The 27,901-nt window shown below is 34.4% G+C and overlaps 1 protein-coding gene across 3 annotated transcripts in view; it reads right to left on the bottom strand.

Moving 5' to 3' along the window:
- Cop1 (COP1 E3 ubiquitin ligase) overlaps positions 1–27,901 on the bottom strand; it is a 100,554-nt gene that overhangs the window by 62,881 nt on the left and 9,772 nt on the right. The window contains exons 2-6 of one of the 3 annotated variants that reach the window (XM_042674415.1): positions 24,047–24,106; positions 16,927–17,024; positions 10,730–10,806; positions 9,822–9,941; positions 71–139 (exon numbers count right to left, since the gene is read on the bottom strand). In XM_042674415.1, the coding sequence (XP_042530349.1) occupies positions 71–139; positions 9,822–9,941; positions 10,730–10,806; positions 16,927–17,024; positions 24,047–24,106 (424 nt within the window). Of the gene's footprint in view, positions 1–70; positions 140–9,821; positions 9,942–10,729; positions 10,807–16,926; positions 17,025–24,046; positions 24,107–27,901 lie in introns of those variants that run through there. The other 2 variants (XM_042674416.1, XM_042674417.1) reach the window with 2 other exon arrangements.

Raw genomic sequence — 27,901 nt, 5'->3', positions numbered from 1 at the left:
ACTTCAAATGTTTTACAAAGTAGGAACAAGAACAAATGAAACATCATGTAAAACATACAAAATAATATACCTCTCTCTTATTTCTTCTCGCAACCTTGAGGAATTCCATAAGGATCTGTAGTTGGGCTGCATGTGATTCCTACAAAAAAGATTGCAATTGTTTTCTTTAGAAATATAACTCAGCTCAAAAACTTCGTTAATACCACAACACAATCAGTAAAAGATAACTTTATGCACACATTTAAGTTACACTAATTTTTCCACTTAATATATTATATGCTATTTGGCATTTAAGAAACAGAGGACACAGGTTTTCTACATATTGAAAACCTACTTATAGGAAATGGTTTTGTTTCCCCAATCAAACTTACAGCATAGTCAAGACAAAGTTTCTAGACATGAAAATCAGTTTTACCATAACAACTTCATCTGTAGCAATTAGCACTAATAGATATTTATACTTTTTAGAAGTATAAATTTACACTTTCTGGTTATCAGTCATATAAATATGAGAATATATTTCTACATATTTTAGTCAAAATTAAATCTTTGAAAATAAAAAAAGATTTTAATATAAATAGGAAGATAGTATGTATCACAAATCAGTAATTAAAACTAGATGAAACTAAGTTAAAATTATGAGACCTGACTTTTTAGTTGTTGTTGTTGGTCGTGGGGCTTGAACTCTGGGCGTGGGCGCTGTCCCTGTGCTCTGCAGCTCAAGGCGAGTGCTCTACCACTTGAGCCACAGCACCACTTCTGGTTTTCTAGTGGTTTACTGGAGATAAGAGTCTCATGGACTTTTCTGCCCGGGCTGGCTTTGAACCGTGATCCTCAAATCTCAGCCTCCTGAGTGGCTAGGATTACAGGCATGAGCCACCAGCGCCTGGCAGACCTGATTTTTTATAATTGTTGGTCCTGGTGCTTTAACTCAGGGCCTGGGTACTGTCCTTGAGCTTTTTTTGCTCAAGGCTAACTCTACTTCCAGTTTTTTGGTAGTTAACTCAAAATAAGTGTCTCATAGACTTTCCTGCCCCTTCTGGTTTGGAACAAAATTGTCAGATCACAGCCTCCTGAGTAGCAGGATTAAAGGTGTAAGCCACCAATGCTTGAAACTTACTGAGTATCCAAACATAAAAACAAGATTTATCTCTCAATATCAAAATTCTCAAAAGCAATTACTTTGGTAGTAACAAAATTATATACTAGGTTTTACTAATCAGATTAGAAAAAAGAATACTGTTGTAGTCAAGGAGTTTACCTTGATATAAACATCTAACATAGTATTGCAGGAAATGTAACTAATACAACCCTCTTAAAAGGCAAGATGATGCTGGAAAAATCTCCTTTAGCATGATGTTCATTTCTTGGAATTTATCCTAAGTTCATACATATTTAGAAGGGAATTCAATGGAGACAAATTTTCAAGACTACTATCTCCAATTAACCAAAAAAAAAAAAAAGAAAAAAAAAGAAGCTGTATGAGTGAAGTAAAAGCACACCACAAGCAAAGAAGCTAAGGGAGAATCTGAAGCTATGAATTCAATCCCCATACTTGCAGGGGGAAAAAAAAGGTGTAAAATCAGAACAATAAGAGTTTATAAACAAATATAGTAACAAGTTTCCCTTAAATGATTGAAATGGGGGAAAAAGTCAAGCAGAGTAGTCCAAAAACTAACATATAGAACAAATACATACAAATATACAAATAAATAACTAATAAAAATTCCATTTACTGTGCAACAGAACTGAAGCATCTATTAAAACAGATACCATGTCAACTTTTAGAAATTCTTATTTTCTTGCTCTAGAATAGATCTCAGAATTGTATACTTAACAATGGCCCTGATGACAGAGAATAAGCCCACCAAAATTTGAAAAATATCACTAAAAAAAACCCCATAGCTCCTTCATACTCATTCCACAGGTTCTCTATTCCTTTGGGCAGTGGGAATGAATCTTTGCATTTTAAATGGCAAAAGGGAAAACATATGACAATTTTACCTCAAGGAAAATATAAACTGAGAGTATTAATTTAATTATATTCCAGTTAAAAAACACAATACACCTGGTATTTGATACACTGAATAAATCTGTAAAAGAAAGCCATCTGAAGACTGAGGTTTCTCCTGTCCTAACAAATTGTTTTGCCGAGGGCCTTGGACTCATATTTGACAAGGGAGTTAAACTGTCACCGAGAACAAACTCACAAGAGCCTTATATCCCAATAATAATAATAAAGCATCCTAGATACTATACATCACTGGAACTTCTCTATAATGATTACTTCAAACTACAGAATATATAGCAAAGCCCTCATCTTTATACAAAACAGAATATACCCTGCAACGACTGCCAATAAAGTAATATTGTTCAATTTACAATAGTATCTGAACGATCTTCAAAATAAAAAGTGTGAATACTTTAAGTAGAACATGCAAATAGGATGAAAATACAACTGTGAAATGTGGGCACAGTGGCTGCTTCCTGTAATACAGGCTACTTGGCAAGTGAAGATCATGAGATCATAATTTGGGTCAAGCCAGGGAAGAGAAGCAAATCAAGAGACTGTATCACAATGAACAGCTGAGATGGTAGTACATGTCTATTACCTCAAAATGTCAACAAAGGGCAAACAAGAGGATCATAGGCTAGACCAGCCCAAGAATAAAGCAAGACCCAACTAAAAAAAATAACCCTCCCCACACACAAAAGGTTGAAAACTTTACCAAACACATGGAAGAGCATTTGCCTAGTAAATGAGGCTCTGAGTTCAAACCCCAGTATGGAAGGGGGAAAAAGGAAAAACAGAATGCAGCTTCAGAAAGAAAAGACTCTCAAAATGTTATGATCAAAAGGAACCACAACTTAGATCAGGAGCTCGTCACACAAAATCTTCTGTTGCAGTTTAATCACAGTGCCATGATGGGTCTGATTGTGATGGTTCTATAATTTTTTGCCTTCACAAAAGAATGAAAACTATATTCAATGGAAATAATATGTCAATTTTTTTTCCTACTATCCTGAGGCATAGGGCCCAGTCAACCATTTCATCAGAAGGTTAAGTAACAAACTTTCTGTGCGTGTGTGTGTGTGTGTGCGCGTGCGTGTGTGTGTGCGCGTGCGTGTGTGTATACATACATATATATATATATATTTCTAAGCATTGGGAAGGTTAAGTGTTAAAAACCACATTTTGGCTTAAATATTTTCAACTTAAGACAAAATAAATCATACATAATCACATCATTAAATTGAGAAACTACCTACCTACAAGAAAGTAGGTAAATATCAAATTTACAAAACTATAATTTCATACGAAAATATGAAGAAAATTATATAAAAGACATAGAAAGTACAAAGATGATTGCAAATGGGAAGTGGTTTGCCAGTAGCATTAAAAAGAAATTGAACAGGAAATTAACTTCTGATCTTTTTCTTTTTGAATCTAGAGCCTCAGATTGGCTAGGCAAAGTCCTTACTCCTTTGAGCCATAACTTAGGCCTTTTTGTTACCTAAAGTCATCTAACAGACAGTGTTGTGTTTTTGTCTGTATAGCCTTAGACTATAATACCTATGCCTACAAAGTAGCTTAGATTAATAAGTGTGCACCATCAAACTCAGCTGAAATAACTTCATGAGGTCATTAAACCAATGACTAAAACGAGAATTCCAAAAATTCCTTAAATATTGCCTAGAATTGTTAAAACTTCCAAAAAAATGGACATTTAGCCCAATTCTCTCACTTAAGAAATTTCTTAAGAAAAAGAAGTGTAAAGGAAAAAAACGTATTAATCCATTAACAATTTTTATTAACATGTTAATATTATAACATTTAACATTAACATTTAACATTTTAACATTAACATTTTATTAACATATTAATTAACACATTAACAATTTTTGTCTCCACTTTCAGTATCCCTTATATTTGTCTTGAGAGTATGTCTGCCATCTGAAATTAAACTAGCCTCAAAGTTTTATAAACCAATGTTTTAAAAAATATTTTCTCAGGCTGGGAAGGTGGCTCAGTAGTAGAGCGCTTGCCTTGCATGCATGAGGCCCTGGGTTCGATTCCTCAGCACCACATAAGCAAAAAGAAAAAAGCCGGAAGTGGCGCTGTAGCTCAAGTGGTAGAGCGCTAGCCTTGAGCTGAAGAGCTGAGGGACAGCGCCCAGGCCCAGAGTTCAGGCCCCATGACCGGACCCAAAAAAAAAATTTTCTCAACCTTCTCTACAATAAATATTTTTACTCCCTAAACTACAAAAAGTATTACTATTTCAGAAAGCTAGCCAAGGATCTGGTCAAAGAAATACAATTAAATATGTAAAACATATATTTAATCCTTGTACCAATTCCATGCTTTAGTATATTTCTGATATGATGAATGCTAGCTTTTCCAGGTATAAAAAAGTGGCCTCATCAAAGTATGTAAACAGATTATACAGCTGACCTTTTCATATTTCATTATACATGAACAACCTGGTCCTTATCTATTTAATTAGCATGAATTCATATGCCCCAAGTGCAGTTAACTTCACAATGACTTGCTTAACAAGACACCAAGTGCTTGGAGGAAGAATTGTTTCTATTTACACTAGACTTTATTCTTAAATAGAGTATTAGTCATGTTATTGTTGCAAAGTAGAATGATTACAGATGACAATGTATCTACTGTATATTTCAACAAAAGTGGAAGTGTTTTCACTGCATAGAAACCTTAAATGTTTAAGAAACATGGCATAAGTAGTACAGTGTATACATATAACAAAATATCACGTGGTACCCCATAAAAATACACAAGTTTTATGTTAATTTTTAAAATAAAAATTTTAAAAACTAATAATTACAAATCAAAAATTACAAAACAAATAAAAATTATACTTTTAACACCTCTACCAAGAACTGGTAGAACAAAAGAAAAGGGATTTGAATGTTAATCAAATATACATATTTAAAAAGTACTACAGTATTTTCAAACTAAGTAAAATACTCAGCAAAACAAACTATATGCTGAACTAAAATAAAAATTACAACCAATTTCCAAAAATTGAAAACATAAACTGAAATTCTGCTCTTGGCTAAAATGATGTAAAAGGGACTAGATTCAAGTTGTTACCTTAAACAACAAAATATCAACTCAACCATATGAAATGAGTTTTTAAAGGATCAAAATATCCTAATAGGCACAGTGAAAAAACTTTGAAATACAAAAGCATCATTTAGCATACTCTGAAAGGCTGCATTAGTAGTCAGGCAAAATTAGTATAAACAAACAACAACAACAAAAAAACACAGTTTTTTTCAAGCAAGTTTAAAGACAATTCAAACTATTTCCAGGTAATTTAAATGCATGCCTGAGCAAAACTCAGAAGTGTGAAAATACAAAAACATGCAATAATGAACAACATGAAACAATATAATTTCTAGCCTTCAATAAAAAAACAATGTGCATGCAATGAGGCAGGAAAATACATCTCATAAAGAGAAAAAGTTGATCTATAAACACAGATAAAGCAATGACGCAGAAGCCAGTCATCCTGGTACATTCTTAACACTCCTAGTACTTGGGAGGATAAGGCAGGAAGATGACAAATTCAAGGCCAGCTTGGCCCACATAGCAAGACCCTGTTTCAAAAATCGAAAATGAAAACATTATAGAAACAACTCAGATAAGAGAATAAAAACATTTACAAAAAAGGTATGCGTGTTCTTGAAGTTGGGTAAGAAACATAAAGCATAAGAAATATGGAAGTTAGAAAAGAGGAGTAAACTTGAAAATAGTTGTAGAAATTATCAAAAATAAACCATATAGAAAAATCTACCAAGCTACACATATTAGAACTGTTCAACAGTGAACTACAGAACAACTCCAACCTCCTAATAGTGTGTAGCTAGTTTCCAAAGTGTAGAAAAGGAGACAAATTTTAATATATAATGGCAGAAAAAATTCTAAATCTAATACCAACTCTAAACTCACAGATCCAAAAATTCAAAGAATCTCAATAACAAGAAACATTAAGTAGGAAACCCTAAATTAGGGTATTTAATAATAAAATTAAACAGGTAAGACACTTCATTTATAGGACAAAAGAATGACAGGAGATCTAACATTTGAAACAGTGGAAGCCAAAAGACTGTGAAGTAAATTTCTTTTTATAAGACAATCTAGAATTCTATATTCACATAGAAGTACTAAGGAACACAAAGGTGAAATAGTTTGTCAATGACACAAAAGAATTAATTCAGCAGCAGCAGAAATGCTCTAAAGAAGAAATGTATTAAATGTCCTTTAGGAAGATGAAAATAATAAAAGATAGAAACCTGATCCACACAAAGGAAGGAAGTGGATTCCAAGTAAGCTAAGGCACCAAGATAAAGTAGAAACTCATTTTCTTTATTCTTCTCATTCTTACTCTCTCTCACCACTTCATAAATCAATAGGTAAAAGAATTGAGGAAAATAGAAATAGAACACAAATAACTAATTCACCAAACATAAAACCAAGTGAAGAAACTTTCAACTTCAGTACTAATCACAGAAATGTGATAAAGGCACATAAAAAGAGATGTACTTGTTAGCATCAAACAAGAAAAAATTAGAAAGATCCAAACCAGAGAAGAAATGTTGACCATCTCTATCAAGAAAACTAATGTTCTTCAATAGCTGACATTTAACAAAATTAAAACATGTACATGCATACCTTATTACTAGCAATTACCTTAAAAAATCCTAGTGTATGCATATGGCACAAAAATTCTAAATCTAATACCAACTATAAACTAACAGATCCAGAAGTTCAAATAATCTCAATAACAAGAAACATGAAAGTGGAAACCCTAAATTAAGGCATTTAGTGCATTTCTTCTTTAGAGCATTTCTGCTGCTGCTGAATTAATTCTTTTGTGTCATTGACAAAGTATTTCACCTTTGTATTGCATAGTACTTCCATGTGAATATACAATTCTAGATTGTCTTATAATAAGAAATTTACTTCACAGTCTTTTGGCTTGTACTGTTTCAAATGTTAGATATCTTGTCATTCTTTTGTCCTCTAAATGCAGTATCTTTCCCTGTTTAATTTTATACACATATATGTGTATATCTATGAATAAAGATAGACACATAACCATATACATACAAGAACAATGAAATATGTGTAACAATGTTAAATTCAGTACTGATACAGCTAAAATCTAAATGCTGACCAATAGTAATAAAAATATTCCCATAATGGATCACCCTGGATAAGTTAAATTAAAACTAAATATTATTATGAGCTTCCAAAAGAAAACAGAGGTTATGTATATGTCAAAATAAAATCTACAGTATGAAAACCTATGTGCACTTATAATTCACAGAAGCAATACACAGTTGTAGCTAAAAAGTCCATGACAGGATCCCAAGTTGGCTCCTTCTTGAGAAAAATAATAGTAAAAATCTACAATCTAAAACTAAGATAACTGTGTTTCTTCAATTCTAAGCCACAAAGAAGGAAGACAATGGAATGTCAAAAAGTGAAGTAATTACACTGAGTACGTAAGAATGTAGTTTCAGAAAAGTACTTGTCTACAATATCTTTAAAGATGCAGCTGTACATCAGTACAGAGAGCTTCTAGTTTACCACTGGGTGGGAGATAGAAGAGGGAGAAACAACTAAACCAAACAGGAAAGGATCATGGATTTCATCTACTTTTTCAACAGTCTCTCAACAAATTCTGTCTTCAGCCTGTACTACGTGAAATTCTGGATGTCACCAATCCTGGAATTTCTGGTCTACCTAGCTTTCTGTTGGCTTAATGTACAGGACACTCCCCACCCTTCAGAAACCTGAATTTATTGCCTTTTGTGTTCATATGCTTACAAAATATTCCTATTATCTTGACTGCCATTTCCTTTTTTTTTTCTTTGTTTTGTCCTGTGGGGAATGTGGAGGACCAAACTCAGGGCCTTGCACTTGCCAGGCAAGCACCTTTCCACTATGCTAAATCCCTAATCCCAGCCTTTTTCTTTATTTTCCCTTTGTTGTAATATTTATAGTTCAAAAGTCAAGGTAATAGTATATGGTTAATTTATCACAAAGAAATCTTTTCAAAAGATTTTTGTTCTGTTTATCTACACACATACACACACACAGCACATTCTTCTCCATAGCCTTCAACACAACACCTGAAATAACAGATACTAAAAAAAAATAAAATAAAATAAAAACTATAATTAGAAGTGTACAGTGTTTACCTAGCATGCATGAGGTCCTGGGTTCAATTCCTCTTGAAAATGAAAAGTGCATGCTTAGTTAAAAAAAAGTGTAGGAGAAATTTCCAGCTTGATTACATCAACCTCAGGAATTCCTTTCTCTAGGAAGATTCTCATGCTATTTAGAGAGACCCCAGGTCAGGACTAAGCTAATCAGAATCTACAGATTTTTTTTTTTTAACTTAAGTTGGAAAAAGAAATTTTTCTTTTATCAAAAATCACAAATATAAGCCAAACGCTGATAGCTCACACCTGTAATCTTAGCTACTCAGGAGGCTGAGATCTGAGTATCACAGTTCAAAACCAGCCCAGACAGGAAAGTCTGTGAGACTCTTATCTCCAGTAAACCACTCAGAAAACCAGAAGTGGCACTGTGGCTCAAGTGGTAGAGTGCTAGCCTTGAGCTGAAGAGCTGAGGGACAGCATTCAGGCCCAAAGTTCAAGCCCTGTAACTGACCCCTCCCCCCTCCCTCCAAAATTCACAAATATATAACAAAGTGTCACATAATAAAAATATATCAGAAAACAAAGCACAACTGGCATAAAAGGCTCTCAACAACATTCAAATTTCTAATCTCATTTGCTTGCAGTATTTCAGAAAAGCCACACATCTAATCTTCTCAAAATTTGGTTGTTCAGTTCATCCCTTCTGTTTTGTGAGCTACTCAGTCACTTACTATCACAAGAAATAGCCATTTTTTAACCTAAAAAGTCAGTAACTAGTCAGGATGTATATTTGCTTAAAGTGTGTGTTGCTTTTAAAATATTCAATTGCAGGACTGGGAAGGTGGCTCAGTGTTGGAGCATTTGCCTTGCACGCCTGAGGCCCTGGGTTCGATTCCTCAGCACCACATAAGCAAAAAGAAAAAAGCCAGAAGTGGCACTGTGGCTCAAGTGGTAGAGCGCTAGCCTTGAGCTGAAGAGCTGAGGGACAGTGCCCAGGCCCAGAGTTCAGGCCCCACGACTGGTCCAAAAAATAAATAAATAAAAATAAAATAAAATATTCAATTGCAGATTAATACATACTTTTTTACATTTATTCACATAAAAGAAATAAAATTTTGCACCTACTTATAATCATGTTTTTATATGCTCTTAGTTAAGCCATAGAATTGCTGCTGCTTTGAAGAAACACCTGCCAAGATTTTTGCCTACTGGAGATAACCAAAAAAAAAAATCTATTTCACCTCCAAATCTCAAATGGAAAGGGGATGAAACAACAGACAAATCATTAGAAGAAAATATCAGTAATTGTTTTATATGTTGATGGAATTTTATTTTCTCTTTAGCACTTACGTTAATAACAAATGACCATTGGAAATGTTATATATGGAATTTGCTTTCTCCCTTTTTTCCCTTGAGATGGGGATCTATGTAGCACATGCTGATCTCCAACTTGTGATCCTCCAGCCTTGAAAATGAGGACTCTTGTCCTCATGAGTTTTTCCTATCTTTTTTAGCCAAATAAAAAAAGATGAATTACTGACACTATGATTTTAAGCATTTAACTACAATAAATAGCTCTATTTAAAACTTTTTTTTTTTAAAGTTAAGCTACCACTTACTGCTTCCAGTTGTTTCTTCTTTTGCACAAGTAACTCCAACATGAGGTTGACATTAGCCAAATCAAGGTTATCTTGGTCAGTTCCTAACAAATCTTGAAATATCTGCCACCTGTGGCCATTCTGAAAATGAAAAGAAATATAGGAACTGTTTTAAAAGAATGTTTTATAGACTCTTAAACAAATATTTAACAACTACTTCCAATATGCATTACTTACAGTAAAAATACACTGTGTGTTCCACCCTGATCCTCCATGATCAGTAGCTCCTCACCACCTTCTAGTTATAGTTTAAACATTATATCTCCCTCAAATGAATTTAGCAGTTATAAAAGGGACATTAAATGCAAATATTAAGTCAGAATTTTGAAAAGTATAATTTCTCTGCAGAATAAGTAACTATTTCACTATTAACTTGAGTGTCTTATTGTAAGATAAGCACTAAAGATTTTTGCTTTGTTCTTGTTCTATTATGGAAAATACTATGAATTATCTGTATTAACCATCTCATCTTTTTTTTTGGTAACATAATTTTTTTTCCAAATGTCTACAACCCATACATTTTAAACTTTCTCTTCAAAAAGTTGTAATTAAGGCTCAATTGTCTTGATAAGTTGAAGACAATCCTGTTAAGCTGTATGAATAGTTTATTCTAAATACCTGCCCATTTTGTTCAGCCTGGCCATTATAATCTTTCAAATGTCATTATTAAAAACTATCTCAACATGATAATATCCAACTTTTAAAACAGTAAGTACTCTATTAAACTGTAACAGACAATGCAGTTAATTCATTTATCTGAATAGAACTTCAAACAAATATCCTTTAAGAAAATCAACAGTAAGTTTTAACATCAGCTCAATATTAAACAAAAAAAATTATTAAAAATAGTAATGAGAGTTGAAACATACGGTGCTACTCACTGAGTGGTCCAATTTGAACCTCTTTTCCTCAAATCTTTGCTTTTGTTTGAGAATGAGCTCATTCACTACAAACAAACATAAAGAAATATAAAATTCACTTATCTGTTAAATAGATCTTGTAAATTCTGTTTAAGATTCTATTTTAACTTTATAATATATAAAAATAAGATAATAAGCAGAATGTGTTAGCTTTTGCTTTATTTCAAATTATAACACTTTTCTTGTACCTATTACTACTTCAAATTCTATTACCACATACAAATTCTTTAGAGGATTCTTCACTATGTGACACAGTTTCATGCTATCAAGCGTAAGTAACTTGAGTGTCTTATTGTAAGATAAGCACTAAAGACTTTTGGTTTGTTCTTGTTCTATTATGGAAAACACTATGAATTATCTGTATAAACCATCTCATCTTTTTTTAGTAATGTAATTTTTTTTCAAATATCTACAACCCACAATATGATTCTTGACTAACTTAGGTCAATTTATTCATTCATAGTCTAATAGTGATTGATGAGTTTTTTGGGTTTTTTTGGTGCTGGCTTGAACTCAGGGACTGAATGCTGCACCTGAGCTTTTATGCTCAAGGCTAGTGCTCTAACCACTTGAACCACAGCTCCACTTGCGGTTTTTTTTCCCTTTTCTTTTCTTTTTGTAGTTTTCTGGAGATAAGAGTCTCATGAGCATTACTGCCCAGGCTAGCTTCCAACTACAATCCTGATCTTGGCCTCTTGAGTTGCTAAGATTATAGGTTTGAGCCACCTGTACCAGACAGAGTTTTGTTATATAGATTAGGCTGGCCTCAAATTTGTGACCCTCTTTCCTAGACTTCAAGTTCCAGGATTAATCAGCATATTCTACTATGACCAGCTCTATGTCTCAGTTTTACCAATGAGAGGTGTTGCTTTTTAAAACAAGGGTCAAATTCTTTCCCTACCTTCATAAGGGCATCTCAACCTACTTAGAACCATTTTTTCATCTTGTGGATAACTAGCCAAAGGACCAAAGCATAGGCTGGAAATGGAAGAACAGAAAGATAGAAAGAACTTAGCAGTATCGCTGAACCAGTGGATTAATACATTGTAGAAATTGTTTTATTATAAACCAATACATTTTTATACTGCATAAATGATTTTTGTTTCTGGTTGTTTTTATAGCCAATGTATACAAACTGGCATTGGAATAAAAAAAAAATACCGAAAAGAAAACAGTACTCAACAACATTAGGCACTTTAAAGACATTACTTTAAGGATAACGTGTTCATTTAGAGAGGAAAGAACATTAGGATAGAGAATTTCAAGACCTTACTCAGGGTAGATAAGAAAAAGACTGAATTAGGAAAAAGGCCATCCATCTATTATTGTCCACCATGCAATTGCAAATATTTTGAAAAAAAAAACAAACAAGCAAATATTCAGGTCATACCAGGGAGCCAAGATCTCAAGCAACTCAAACTAGCAAGACAGATAAATATAATGCAGCAGTTATTACACAGTGTGAAAATCAGCACTATACCAGAAACAGATTTACACTGTATAAAGGCCAGGTATCATTGAAATATAGGGTTACAAATACACACAGCCTGTGGATCAATCAAAATGTTAACAAGTAGGCTTCACATAAATGTGACTTAAAAATTGGGCCAAATAGGACCAGAGAGACTAAGAAGAGGAGTAAAAAAGAATTCACAAAAGGGTGTATAAGTGTGTGTGTCTGTCTGTCTGTTCTGTAGTCTGTCTGTCTGTTCTGTATTAAAAGCCACAAAGCAATTAGAAATGAGGTGATTTAGAATAAATATATAGCTGGGCACTGGTAGCTCATGCTTGTAATCCTAGCTACTCAGGAGGCTGAGATTTGAGGATTATGATTGGAAACTAGCTTGGGCAGAAAAGTCCCTGAGACTTTTATCTCCAATAAACTACTCCGAAAACCTAGAAGTGGCACTGTGGCAAGTGGTATAGGGCTTGCCTTGAACAAAAGCAGCTCAGGGACAGCAACCAAGACCAGCACAATAAACAAACAAATTAATTAATTAGATACAGGGTCCTAGTGACTTTGTAAATGAATAATTGGGGCTAAGAATGCAGGCATATCAGAGCCAAAAAGAAATATAGAGTTCACAGAAGATAATACAATGAGAATAAACAAACATGAAAATAAGAATTGTGACTAAAACAAGTGCAATATTGGTTTTTGCCAAATATACTGTGAACTGAGCATATTAAGGCTACATGTCAAACTACAAAACAGTTATAGAAAGTAAAGGCAAAAAAAAAAAATGTATTAACTGACATTTCATATATAAATTAAACTGCACATTTCTCAAAAGTTTTTATCGGAAGTGGCTCTGTGGCTCAAGTGGTAGAGCACTCGTCTTGAGCTGAAGAGCTGAGGGACAGCGCCCAGGCCCAGAGTTCAAGCCCCACGACCGACAAAAAAAAAAAAAAAAAAAAAAAAAAAGATTTGCTCCAAAAGTTTTTATCACTGGATCAGATTTTTCATGTATCTGAAAACAATATTTTTTCTTTAAAAACTATATCCTCCTATAAGATGTAGTAGGAATTCCTGAGGAATGAACATTAACTTTTAGTATACTTTGCTCAATTTCTTCATTAAAAAATCATTGTTTACTTCGGTACATAAAAATATTAACAAAGAAGTCTTTTTAAAAATCCAAGTTTAAGGCCCACGATTGATTAAAAAAAAAAAAAATCCAAGTTATACCTAATGAATTCAACATTCAAATGAAAATATGCAAATGCTATCAAAATTCCACATTTAAGAGAAAACCCTTCAAATTGTGCTATAACTCACAATGTACTTTGGCTATTTTATGTTTAAATAATGGTTTGCTGCTAGGAGAAGGCATCAGCTATAGATTCCTTAGTATACTATAAACTGAAGCATTTAAAGATTCCATCATTGCCCTGCTTACCAATCCATAGACACGAGGATACAGTAAGCATCAATTAAACCTTAATTTTATAATTCCAAAAATGTCATGCAATTTTTACATTTTCATCAAGGTATTTACTTGAAACCATAATGATTTCTTAGAAGTGAGATCCAAACCTGAAGGATAGTTTATACTTTGGTTACAGTTCTGTGAAGTCTTACAACCTTTTCATCAACATTTCTTAGTACCAAGAATACATTTTACTGATAAAGGTTCTACTCCACCAATTCTTTTTAGAGGCAAGACAATAATAGTAAAAGTATATACACAAACCACCATTACTAAATACCACATACCAACTTTATTACTTAGTTACTGTATAACTTTATGTAAGTCATACACACAACATTGTCTGGGCCTCAGGTCTGCGCATCTAAGGACAATAATAGCAGTATCTTGAAGGACTACCACAGGATTAAATAATCCATGTTCATAAAGCTCTTAAGACAATGACTGACATTAGTGAGGGCTTCATATTCTATTTACTTTTTTAAAAAACACACTTGCTTGGCTTGGAGAAGGTAGTGTGTATAGTGTGTGTGGTTGTGTGCGTGTGGAGAGGGTATTTGGTGTGTGTGTGTGTGTGTGTGTGTGTGTGTGTGTGTGTGTGTGTGTGTGTGTATTTGGTGTGTGTGTGTGTGTGTGTGTGTGTGTGTGTGTGTGTGTGTGTGTGTGTTTGGTTTGGGTTTTTAGGGATTTTTTTTCCTTGGAAACAAGTTCTCTCTATGTAGCCTAGACACTAGGATTGGAGGCATGTGCCACCACACCTAAGCCTAAACAGATTTAAAACTCTGAATACATTGCCTTTTATTAATGCCTAGGAGGTTCATTCAATTCTGCAGAAATGTTAATTATAAATTTTACATATAGAGAAGAACTGTGAGATAGACAAAAGAAGAGAAACAGAAACATACACACACACCCATAGGTAGGAGATGGTAGAGTTGGAGGAGCTATAGACTAAGCTTTGACTGTAGGTGAGACTACCAACGAAATTAGGAGATGAAGAAGACTGAGGCATCTGAGAACATTACAAGAATCAGAATTGTAAGCACACACATTTGTTTATTCATTAGGCCCTCCACAGACATTAAGGTAGCTTCCACCTCTTAGCTCTTGTGAATGCTACTGTTATGATAATGCACATAAAAATACCTTTTCTGGACCCTATTTTCAACTACACAGGATATATAATTCAAAAGTATAATTGTTGGATCATATAGAAATTGTGGTTCTTAAATTTTTCAGGAACCACCATTCTGTATTCCTTACTTATTTTTTTATTATCACTAAAACAATATTACTTATTGTATTCTCACTAACTACATAATTTCTCCACAGTGATACAAACACTTGCTTTTTGTTTTCTTTTCACAGAGGTCATGAGACATCACAGACATGTAATCTGTATATTTTGAATTATTTTTTGGTGTTTTTTTTTTGGGGGGGGGGGGGTCCGGTCATGGGGCCTGAACTCTGGGCCTGGGCTCTGTCCCTCAGCTCTTCAGCTCAAGGCTTAGCGCTCTTCCACTTGAGCCACAGCACCACTTTCTGGCTTTTTTCTTTATGTTTATGTGGTGCTGAGGAATCGAACCCAGGGCCTCAGGCATGCAAGGCAAGCGCTCTACCACTGAGCCACCTTCCCAGCCCCATTTTTGTTTTTTTTTTTAAACTTTTGATGATTATAAAGCTTGCCTTAATGGATACAATGATGAACCAGAAGCTGACAGACATACATAAAGTTATGGGGGAGAGGGCATGAAATTTTCATACCATTTCTAGCCATGCCTCCCTCCTAGCACCTCTACAGGTTAATCAACAAGTAGCTTTCTATGCTGCCTTTTGGGAGTTCTACAGATGATTCACTGAGTTGCTACATTTGATAGATCACTGGCCACTGGTGTACAACTCAGCCTCTCTTCCCTTCCTAAGCACAGAGAGTAGACTGAAAGTTTGAATGCTATACTTATGTGCTTGATTCCTCTGACAACCAGCTATAGTGAGCATTTTTTGATTGGAGGATACACTTTCTACTTGTAACTATTCATCATCATAAATCATTTATCTGCAGTGTTGGCATATTAGTTTAGCCTTACTATTTCTGCTGTGGAGTAATTAGTCCTTAGATTCTCATTCCCACTGAAGTTTAGCATATAATTTTATATCGAAGTTGGCTATGAATTGTTAGAAAAAGATACCCTTTAGTTATGAAGATTAACATCTCAACTAAATCTGAAGATAGGAGAAGGAAAGAGAAGTCTCAAGACCAAGGGAAATGGAAAACAGAAAGAATGTGTACACTGGAGGAAAGAGGGTACAACACTGAGAGAAAATACTATGGAAAATGTATTTCTGGTAGGCCCAAATCTATATGCAAGTAGTCACCACATGGTAACTCTGAACATTATACTCTTATACTCTTTTAAATGAAGAGTTAAATTTATATATCTCTCCCTCTCTCTTCCCCCCTCTTTCGCGCGCTAGCGCTCTCTCTCTCTCTCTCTATATGTATGTATATGTATTTCTATCTTGTCAGATACTACATACTACAGGTATCTGACAATAGTGGTATCTGACAATACCTTAGGTAATTCAATAGGAACAAGTTGTTGTTTGTTTGGAGATAGAGCATTAATATGTAGCCCAGGCTTGCTTCAAATTCTTGATCTTCCTGCTCCAGTCTCCAAGTGATAGATTTAAAGGAATACCAAACCTTGCTATATCTATGGGTTTCCTGATATTCACAACTGACCTGACTACAAACTAATTCCAAGCATTTACAGTTAAAGTCTCAAATGTGCCTTTTCCAATTCTTTTATTTTTAGATAAAAAATTGTATTATATCTATGCTTTCTTTCTCTAATTCTTACTTAGAAACTAGTTCGCCAGTTCATACTCTCTTCCTCCATCTGGTAATTGTGCTAGCCAATGCTTTTTCTACCTTCTCCAGTCAATATTCACCCACCTTGTGCTCCCTACCCCATTAACCTTTTTCTCTGTTACTTCTCATTTCTGTTTCATAAGCAGACAGAAGAATTTGAAATAATGTATGGAGACATGTAGTAGAAAAAAAATGAAGTCTATTTTATATGCCAAGAAGATAAAAAGCTCTTTGGTGAGTACCTGCAAAACTTGTTTACCTATGAGCTAGGTTTATGAATAAATTATGGCTAGCACTTATCTGGGGAAAATTATTTTTGAAAATTAAAATAATACCAGACTCACCCAAGAAATTAGGATAGAGATGGTCAATATTGTCCACAACATAGTTACACTTGGGACATCTATTATTGTCCTCCAAACTTTGATGAATACACTTGTAGCTATTAGCAGGGAAAGAATAAAACAAGTTTAATTAAATCAATGAAAAAAATTAGCAAACCAGTAAAAAATAATCTAAATGTTGTACTCATTTTTTAATATAAATAATCGAACAATCTCTTTTACTTATACTTTATATCACAAGACTTATGGGGTATTAATTGGATGAATAGTATATAAACTGTTTCAAAATAAAATCAATGAACATATTAAATGTAAAAATTTAAAATACCTACTAACTCTAAATTCAAAGCTTATGCAAATTATATAGTACATAACAATAACATAAAAACAAATGCCTATGGTTTTCATTAAGCAAACAAATCATTCATGTTCTTTGAGCGTTAATACTCTAATACATAAAGAGCTCACTGAAACAAAAATGAAAGAAAAATAGAATACTCAAATGAAGACAAAAGTTTGTTCATAAATATCAGAAAATTATCACCTTCAGTGGCAACAAAAAAAAAAGGGAGGGCTGGGAAGGTGGCTTCAGTGGTAGAGTGCTTGTCTTGCATGCATGAGGCCCTGGGTTCGATTCCTCAGCACCACGTAAGCAGAAAAAGCCAAAAGTGCCCCTGTGGCTCAAGCAGTAGAACACTAGCCTTGAGCTGAAGAGCTGAAGAACAGAGCCCAGGCCCAGATTCAGACCCCACAAACAACCAAAAAAAAAAAAAAGATTCAAAAGTAGCCATTAGTTTATACTAATCAGATTATGTAAAAAAAAAAAAAAAAAGAGAAAATACTGTTGTAGTTAACAAGTACAAATAGGTATAAACCATCTTACATACTACTGAAGGAAATATAACTAGCATTAGCTCTTTTATAGAAAGAAAGATGCAGGAATAACCTTGTGGAAGATGCAGGAATAACCTTGTGGTTTTGCAACACCTTTAGCATAATGAGTTTTATTTCTAGGAATTTGTCTTAAGTTTTTATATATATCTATATATATTTTTTTCATTTAGAAGAGGAACCAATGCGGATTTGTCTATAAATAGTAAATTAAAATAGAAGAAACTTAAATACTAAGAAAATGACTAAATAAATCTGTAAACATCAACAATGTAATACTATAGTGCCAATTAAGAATGATATTGTAATATATATGATGTGATGAATAACATAATAGTTATAACTGGAAAATGTGGTTATAGGAAAATTTCTCATGTCATAATTCTATAATACTGAACCTTGAACAGTTATGTATTACCTTAAAATTAAAAAAATATTTTTTTTTTTGGGTCCAGTCGTGGGGCCTGAACTCTGGGCCTGGGAGCTGTCCCTCAGCTCTTCAGCTCAAGGCTAGCGCTCTACCACTTGAGCCACAGCGCCACTTCCAGCTTTTTTCTTTTTACTTATATGGTGCTGAGGAATCGAATCCAGGGCCTCAGGCATGCAAGGCAAGCGCTCTACCACTGAGCCACCTTCCCAGCCCTAAAAAAATGTTTTTATGTATTGTTCAAAACACAGACAAATGTGAATTGGCATGGGATACAAACATTAATATACCAACCTGCTGAACCAAAATGACAACATGTGCACGCACAACACAATATATACAATATAATCCCATCCATTAAAAAGAATTTGCAGATATATATAAACTAAAAAGGACAACTACTACAATGTTAACACTTTCCTTCAGGAGTGAAAAAGTGCAGAAAAAATTTTCTGCAGTTAAATATGCATTACTCTGACGTTCGGAAAAAAAAATTCTAGAAATTATTAAGATCATCCCTAAAATGAAAGCATGCATTTTATTCTGAATCAAAATTATTTTAAATTACTTCAGCTTTATTAACTGAAACTACCCTCCTCTACCTGAGCAATGAAGTACCTTATCTGATGTTAATTAGGTTTCACTATTCTAGTTATCAATTACTTTCTCATCTTGATGTTTTCAACGTAAGTGAACAGGATAAAGGTACAAAGACTCCAAGTAATATTGGTATTTGGCACAGCACAGAGGTTTAAAGAGCACGGTAATATTCAATTACCTACTAAACAAAGGACTTTCATAGTGTTTCAGAAATAACTTCATTCCCTCTTGCAAGTGTGCCTAAGCTGTAATTATTGTGGTATCACAATATGCTTTCCAAACCTGACTGGAAATTTCCTACCTAGGAAAATAAATTAAGTAAATTAAAAACTAAATGTTTTAGCTTTCATTGTTTTTGCTAGGGAGAATAGTGTAGATATACAAATACAACAGACTAAGAATCCCAATATGGAGAAATCTACAATCTGCTTCAGAGGAAAAGGAGAATACTGGGGAATACTCACACATGACAAGAATTAACCTTTTAATAAAATCAACAAGGGGCTGGGAAGGTGGCTCAGTGGTAGAGCGCTTGCCTTGCATGCCTGAGGCCCTGGGTTCAATTCCTCAGCACCACATAAGCAAAAAAAGAAAAAAAGCTGGAAGTGGCGCTGTGGCCCAAGTGGTAGAGCACTAGCCTTGAGCTGAAGAGCTGAGGGACAGCGCCCAGGCCCAGAGTTCAGGCCCCACGACCGGACCCAAAAAAAAAATCAACAAATCATGATAGAGAGAATTTTCAAAGGTTATTAAAAATGAGAGGCTGACAGTTAAGCAGGAAGACATTTGTGGTGTCAGAAATATCTTCTGTTTAAAAGTGTTAGAATGTTACCCAATAACAAAACAAAAATAGCAAGTTCCAGACAAGAAATATAGCTATGTGGCAGAGTATTTTGCCTCATATTCACAAGACCCTAGCTTTAACCTTCAGCACAAACAAGGCCATACTAAAGCTACCAGTACAACTATGTTTATTGCAGCATTATTCACCATAGCTAAGATATGGAACCAATGTAGATGCCCCTCAGTAGATGAGTGGATCAAGAAATTGTGGGGGGGGAGAGGGTGTGTGTATGTGTGTGTGTGTGTGTGTTTGAATTCTATGCTTCCATCAGAAAGAATGACACTGCCCCATTTATGAGGAAATAGAAAGACTTGGAAAAAACTATATTAAGTGACATAAGCCAGACCCGCAGAAATTTAGGTCCCATGGTTTCCCTCATTTGCAATAATTAATATAGGTCTAGGATAATTTTATTAGATGAGCAGAAAAAGCTCAAAAATTATGTTCATATGACCATATAAGATGATGTTAAACGAAATGAACACCAAGATATGGACATGAGGTCTTTCCTTGTTGTTGTTGTTTTAAATGTACTATGTGATTTTTTTTTTGGTCTCCTTTGTATGTTCTTCCTCCTATGATATATCCCCTGTTTTCACTGTACTTGATTTTGGTAGTCTGCATCTTGTATATACATTTGTCTAATTTGGGGAGAGGAAAGGGAATAACAAAACGCTGAAACAAGGACACAAGATGATCCATTACAACAATTATACCCACAAGACAGTATATTGGAAATGAACTTTTCAACCTCAGGCAGGGGTGGGATGGGGTGGAGGGGTGGTGAGGTGTGTGGGAGGTGGGGGAGGGAAGGATAGTGGGAGAACACCAAAGGGAAGAGGCAACAATGATGGACAAGTAATGCACTCATTGCTTTACTCATGTAACTCTAACCCCTCTGTAGGACATCTTTACAATAAAATAAATTTTTTTCAAAAAGAAAAGAATGATTATTGAACTGACCAAAACTTTTCTCTAAATAGCAAAATGAACATGTCAGTTGAAGGAAGTTAAAGGAACAAATTTAAAACTCCACTTTAAAATCTGTTTAGTATTTGGACAATTGTGCATCTATGAAAGGACAGAAAGTGAAGAAGGAAGGAGAAGGATGAAGGTAAGACTAGAAAGCAGAGGAGAAAGAGGGCAGTGGTAGAAAAGTTGAATGATTTGACAAATGTTAGATAAATTTTAGAACCGTAAGTAGTGGCTACTTCAAGAGCTGGCTCTAAATAAACAGCTCCCAACTACAACCAATTTTGTCCCCTAGGGAACATCTGGTAATATGTGGAGATATTTTTAGTTATCCCAACAGGGAGTAGTGAGTTTCCATTGAATAGAAGACACTGACATTGCTAAACACACTATAATTCACAAGACAATAACTCACAATCAAGTATTATCTATCCTAATACATCAGTAATACCCCAGGTTGAAAAGTCTAAACCACAGTACCACTAAAAAAGCTCCAGAATAATCAAAATAAAAAATATGGTTTCCAAAAAAATGCTAATATTCCAGATCAATTTTTGGACAAGAGAAAATATGGCTGCTCAACAATCAGCCTGAAAAGAACAAGAGCATGTATGTATCAGCCTAAAACTGAGACTCATATAACCAGAATTTCTTAGCTAACAGACCCGAAAATAATTACGGAAATGTGAATAAAACGGAATTTTTCTTTAAAAACTCAGAAGCTTTAACAAAATGCTTTAACAAAAATGACTGGGTACACGGCTTATGCTTGAGATTCTAGTTACTAAGGAGACTGAGCTCTAAGCATCTAGGTTCAAAACCAGTCAGATAGGAAAGTCCTTGAGATTATTATCTCCAATTAATCACCTAAAGGCCAGATGGTTCAACTGCCAGAGTGTCAGCCTTGAGTGGTAAAAGCTAAGGGACAGTGCCCAGGCCCTCACTTCCAGTCCCAAGTTGGGTACACAAAAGAATTTTGAAGAAATAGGTAATCTATTCTTGAGCAGTAATAACTTCTGAGGATAGAAAACTGAAGAATGATATTTATATTTTATATTATATTTCTCTGTATAAAGTTCCTTTTCTAAGTCAAGAATATACACTGCTTTAATTCTGCTTAATAAAGAATATAATGCAGGCTAAGTAAACTTTTTTATGCTAAAAAATTTAAATCAATATTAGACTGAATCACTGAAGCACCATTCAGTAAATTAAGGGACTTAAAGACTAGTGTTAGCACCTAAAACCCTTCATGACTAAACGAAAGCTACATCTAAGATGCTATATCCAACTTCAACATACAATTATGAGCTCAACTTCAAAGGGAATTAGAATATAATGATTATTACTCCACAACAGAAATGGTAAGACTACACTAACTGCTAACACTACAGATAAGTAAGTTAGGAAGGTGACTAGTTACAAGTACCAAGTATCACCTCCAATCAAAGCAATGCACAAGTTAAATGAGATGACTGAGGCCTGGGAGCTCCTAGGTATGCTCAGTACAGCTGATTGACAGGTAACATCAACACACAGATAGAACATTGGAACTTTCAGTCTACCCTCCAGGAATGGAAAAGCGGCTGAAGTGTACACCAATGGCCTATGATCTATCTAATCAACTGTGGCAATTCAGTGAATTGTCTATACAACCTCAAAAAAACAGCACAGAATGCTAATTAACATGGAGAGAGTTGGGAGGGAGGTATGCCTAGAGATGCTATGAAAATTCTATGCCTTGTCCCACATACCTTACCCTATGTATTTCTGAATCTGATTAATCATTATGTCCCTTAAGATAATCCTTTATAATCATGTATACTTTAAGATATCCTTCATAAGAAGTCAACAAGTTTAAAAAAAGCAAAAAAAATTCAAAATAGATTACATGTGACATGTCTGATGACTACTATGAAAAGAAACAAGTGTTGGTATGGATGTGGAGAAATTATATACTGTTAATGAGAATATAAAAAATTATTATTTCAGTGATAATATATAAAACAGCTAAGGAACACTGTATACTGGGACCTGAAAAAATTAAAAACCAAAATTTCTTTATGATCCAGCAACTTCACTTTTGAGTTATATATACTGAGTAGTTAAAAGTAGGGTATAAGCTGGGTGCCAGTGGCTCACACCTTTAATCCTAGCTACTCAGGAGGCTGAATTCTGAGGATCGAGGTTCAAAGCCAGCCCGGGCAAGAAACTCTGTGAGACTCTTAGCTCCAATTAACCATCAGAAAATCAGAAGTGGCAATGTGGTTTAAGTGGTAGAGCACTAGCCTTGACCTGAAAAGCTGAGGAACAGAGACCAGCCCAAGCCTAGAGTTCAAGACCCACGAACAACCCCCCCCCCCCCCGCAAAAAAAAAAAAAAAGCAGGGTATAGAAGTATTTTTATATGCATATTCAGAGTAGCATTCACAAGAGACAAAGGTAGAAGATATCTTGGTATCTGTGGAGGGCTGCATAAACAGGTGTAATTTATTTATTTATTTTTTTATTGTGAAAATACTGTACAGAGGGGTTACAATTACATGGGCAAGAAAGTGAGTACAAGCATTGTAGCCTCCTCCTTTGTTTCCCCTTCCCATCCCTTCTAAACAGGTGTAATTTATACATACAATGAAGTATTTTTCAGCCTTCTAACAAAATCTGACCCACACTACAACACAAGTAACCATAAAAGACACTGTGCTAAGTGAAGTCAGTCAGAAAAAGATAACATTGTATATTTCTACTTTTACAAGGTATCTGGAGTTTTTTTATATAATCAAAAGTCAAAATAGACAGAAAAGCTGGAGTGTTTTCAATTGATACACAGTTTGTTTTACTAGATGCAAAAGTTCTGGAGATAAAGTATGTAACAAATGAACATACTTGATGTTAATGATTTATCAAAATAGATAAACCTATAAATTCTATTATTTTACAATTAAAAAATTTAAATATACACATTATAATGTGAGATGTGTATAGATGACAACAGTACAGTTAACAGCAAGCAAAGTTTTCAAGAAGAGAACATAGAACTTAACTATACATCCTTTTTCCATTTTGTCAGTTCACTTTACCAGGCCTCCCTAGTATCCCTAGGTATCCCTACAAAGAAAGTACTCATGCTTCATGGTCTTAATTACTCAGTACCCTTGGTTTCCTATAATAGCAAAGATTCTGTTACCAGTTAATTCATCTTATATACCTATAGTAAACATAATTATTTCCCCAAAATTATGTAAGAATGTGAGTATCAACTATCAAATCTCTATAGACATCAGAGAAACAATATGAAATCTGTTTAAAGAGCATAATTTCTCCATGGTTATACTAATATCTTTATCTTAAAAATGTCAGAAGATTTTTTACTAAATAAAATTATCTTACCAAAAGCTGTGGCCACATTTTGTCATGTATGCTTCCTCAATCATATCAAAGCAGATGGGGCTAAAAAGAAAACAAAATTAATTGTTACCTTTTTCAGTAGGGTAATTAGAAATTAGTAACATCAGTGAAATTAAATTCTGCATCAAGTTAAGAGTGAAGTCTTCACATCTTGTAGCAATAGTAAATTTCTATAGAGCTGCATGTTGTAAGAATGTTGGTTAAAGGGCCATGAAACTTTATAAATTCAACGAGTAAATTTTAGTGGTTCAAACGTTTTAACTCAACCTACATTTTCTATAGTGTAATGTAGTCACCATAGCCCTTAAGAAAATTCTATTGCCAGGTGCTGGTAGCTCATGTCCATAATCCTAGCTATTCAAAAGGCTCAAATTCTAGTAAGTTTCTAGAGATACAAAAGCCATCTTGTGATAATAAAGACAAATACAATGGCCAGGAAGCCAAGATACATATTACCAAACCTCTGAAATTTCCATTACATAAGAAAATTATAATTTCATTTTCTTAAACTAGTATCAACTTTTGTGCTACTGATAAATTCTATCTTTACTCATGATGTAGTGACACTTAAAAATTGCAAATAAAAATTTATTTACTTGTTTAAGAAAAAATTTCTAAGCATAAACACTATCCTACAATATGGGTATAAAGTTTAACAGTGTGATGGCAGTAAGTACACACACACACACACACACACACACACACACAATGGCTGCAGTGGGCCACATAGGGGAAAATAACAGATTTGTTCAGAATAATCGCACACACACACACACACACACACACACACACACACACACACAATGGCTGCAGTGGGCCACATAGGGGAAAATAACAGATTTGTTCAGAATAATCGGGGAACCCTCAATGAGAAGTTGACATTTGGGTATATATTTCAAGGAAAGGAGGAAATCAACTATGTGGAAATCTAGGAGAATAATAATCCAGCAGAAAGCGTAAGTGAAAATGTTCTGGGGTAAAAAATACACCTGACACGTCCCCAAATTAGCAAGAAAGCCAGTAGATTAAGCAAGAGGGAGAACAGAAGAGATTAGTTGGATAGTAAGAGCCACTTCAATAACTTAAAGTAATGTTGAGGACCTTGGCTTTTATAGTGAGAAAAAAGTAATTCCATGGAGAATTTAGAACAAAGATGTGACAGGAGTTAACAGTGATCAAATAAATATCTCTGAAATGTTGAAAAATTTCAAAGAAAGGAATTGTAATAGCTCAGATCCAGAAATCGCAGAGTTGGTACCAAGTCACTAGATGGGTAAGATTAGTATTTATAGAATAATATAGAAAAGGCCTAAGAGAATATGATCGCCCCTTCCATCATGAGGTCCAAATGAGGATGAGAAATTGTCTTCAGTAGATACAATACCTATACCTTGATCTTTAAATTGCCATCCTCCAGGACTATAAAAAATTAATGTTTTACCAACTTAAATAGACTAGGACATTCTGGAAGTGTTCTATCAACACAAGCCACAAATTGTAAGGCATTCCTGTTAGAATTAGAACATACAATAAAAAAAGATAAGAATGGCAAAATCACCAAAAAGAAATTAAGTATCATAGGAAATACAAAAATGAGAACCAAAAAAAATCGTAAGAAAAGAATATGCACAAAGCAGATTCAGGGAAATATGTAACATACAAAACAATCCATTTAGAAAAACAATCCATTTAGGGACCTCTTCCCACAATACACACACATACAACTGACAATATTTTTCAAACTGGAAGTAGTAACTCAACCAAATATACAAATACCTGAATCTTTATAAAGATCCCCAAAACTTCTTGTGGGCTTACCAAACTTTTTCTACTGTAATCTTCAATCAACAAATAAAGACTGCTACATATAGTCTGGGAAGGTGGCTCAGTGGTAGAGCGCTTGCCTTGCATGCATGAGGCCCTGGGTTCAATTCCTCAGCACCACATAAGCAAAAGAAAAAAGCCGGAAGTGGCGCTATGGCTCAAGTGGTAGAGTGCTAGCCTTGAGCTGAAGAGCTGAGGGACAGCACCCAGGCCCAGAGTTCAGGCTCCACGACCAGACACCCCCCCCACCCCACCCCCCCCCCACAAAAAAAAAAACAACAACAAAAAGACTACTACGTACTTAAGATATACGTAAGGTATAGAACTTGATACAGGTGTATAATTGAAATGATTACCACATCCAAGGTAAGTAACATATGTCTAACCTCACTTACTTTTATTCTTTTTGTAGTGAGAATATTTCAAATCTACTCTGACAACTCTAAGTGTACTATATATAGTATTAACTAGTCAACATGCTGTACATTAGATCTCTAAAGCTTATTCATTCAGCAAACCTGAAATTTGGCACCTTCTGGGCAATCCCTTCACTTTCCAGTTCTCCTAGCCTCTGGCAACCATAGATCTATAGTTGTACTCTTTTTTTTTTTCCTTTCCTTTATGTGTAATTTGGTACCAGGTTTGAACTCAGAGCCTCGGGTACCTATTTAGCTTTCTTTTTCACTGCTAGAGTTCTCTACCACTTGAGCCATATTGCCAATCCAGCACTTTGATGGTTAATTTGAGATGAAATCTCCTGGGCTTTTCTGAACTAGCTGACTTCAAACTATAATCCTCTGGATCTCTGCTTCCTGAGAGGCTAGGATTACAGGCTTGAGTCACAGATTCCCAACTACCCTCAACTTCAAATTTAAAAAGTTTTTTGTTTCACACATAAAAAATCACGAACGTTTTGTCTTTTTCTATCTGGTTTATTTAATATATCATAACTACTTCAGATTCATCTGTGTTGTGGTAAATGGTAGGATTTGGTTCTTTTGTAAAGCTGAATGCTTATGGTTTGAATGCATCCCCCCAAAATTTTTATGCTAAATTCTTACGTGACAGAATAAAGAGGTAGGGCCCTTTAGGAGGTGATTAAAGCATGAAGGCATCATCCTCAAGGAAAGGACCAGGATCCTTACTAAAGAGCTTGAAAAAATTAAGTGTGTCCTCTTTGGCTCTTCTGCCATGTAAGAATACTATTTTTGCTCTTCCACTTTCTGGTAAAAGCACTTCACTAATGCATTAGCTCGGACACAGAGACTGGAACTACCACTAGATATCAAACTTCCAAGAAGAATATTGGCCAATGAGAAGTAAAATTATCTACTATCAGGTATTTAGTTATAGCTGGCAAACAGAGTAAAAATAACACTCTATTAGGTACAACACATTTTTTTATCCATTTAGTCATCAATGGACACTCAAGACTCATTCTGTTTCTAAGCTAGTATAAACAATATCCAATGAACATGAGAGCATAAATACGTATTAAACATATTGATTTCAAAACTTCTTTTGGACACACAGTTGTCCCTTAATATCCATATATGTCTGGTTCCAGCAGTATTCATAGATACAAAAATCAGCAAATGCTCAAGTTCCTTGTATAAAATATAGCAGGTTGGGAGAGATGAGAATGATGAAAGAGAAAACACTGATCACTGCACTCACAAACTGACATGCTGAATGAAAACGCCTTTGTACAACTAAACATAATTACAACAAAAGGTAGGAGGCCCTGTATAAAAGTGTAGAAGTTTTATACAAACTACGTACATCCTCCTACATATGTATAATCTTCCCCAGATGACTTATAAATGCCTAATACAATGTAATACTATGTAAACAGGCATTGCATATTGTTTAGGGAATGATAAAAAAATGAAAGTCTATGTAGGGTTAGTAAAGAGTTATCTTTCTGAATATTTTCATTCTATACATGGTTCAGAATGCTCAAAAGTGGGACTGTTAGCTAATATGGTAGTTTTCATTAAATTCTTTTGAAGA

Source organism: Dipodomys spectabilis, unplaced genomic scaffold, assembly GCF_019054845.1.
Source record: "Dipodomys spectabilis isolate Male_0828 unplaced genomic scaffold, ASM1905484v1 ptg000019l, whole genome shotgun sequence".
Taxonomy (NCBI): domain Eukaryota; kingdom Metazoa; phylum Chordata; class Mammalia; order Rodentia; family Heteromyidae; genus Dipodomys; species Dipodomys spectabilis.
The sequence above is the reverse complement of the archived record's forward strand: the minus strand, read 5'-3'. Positions and strand labels throughout refer to the sequence as shown.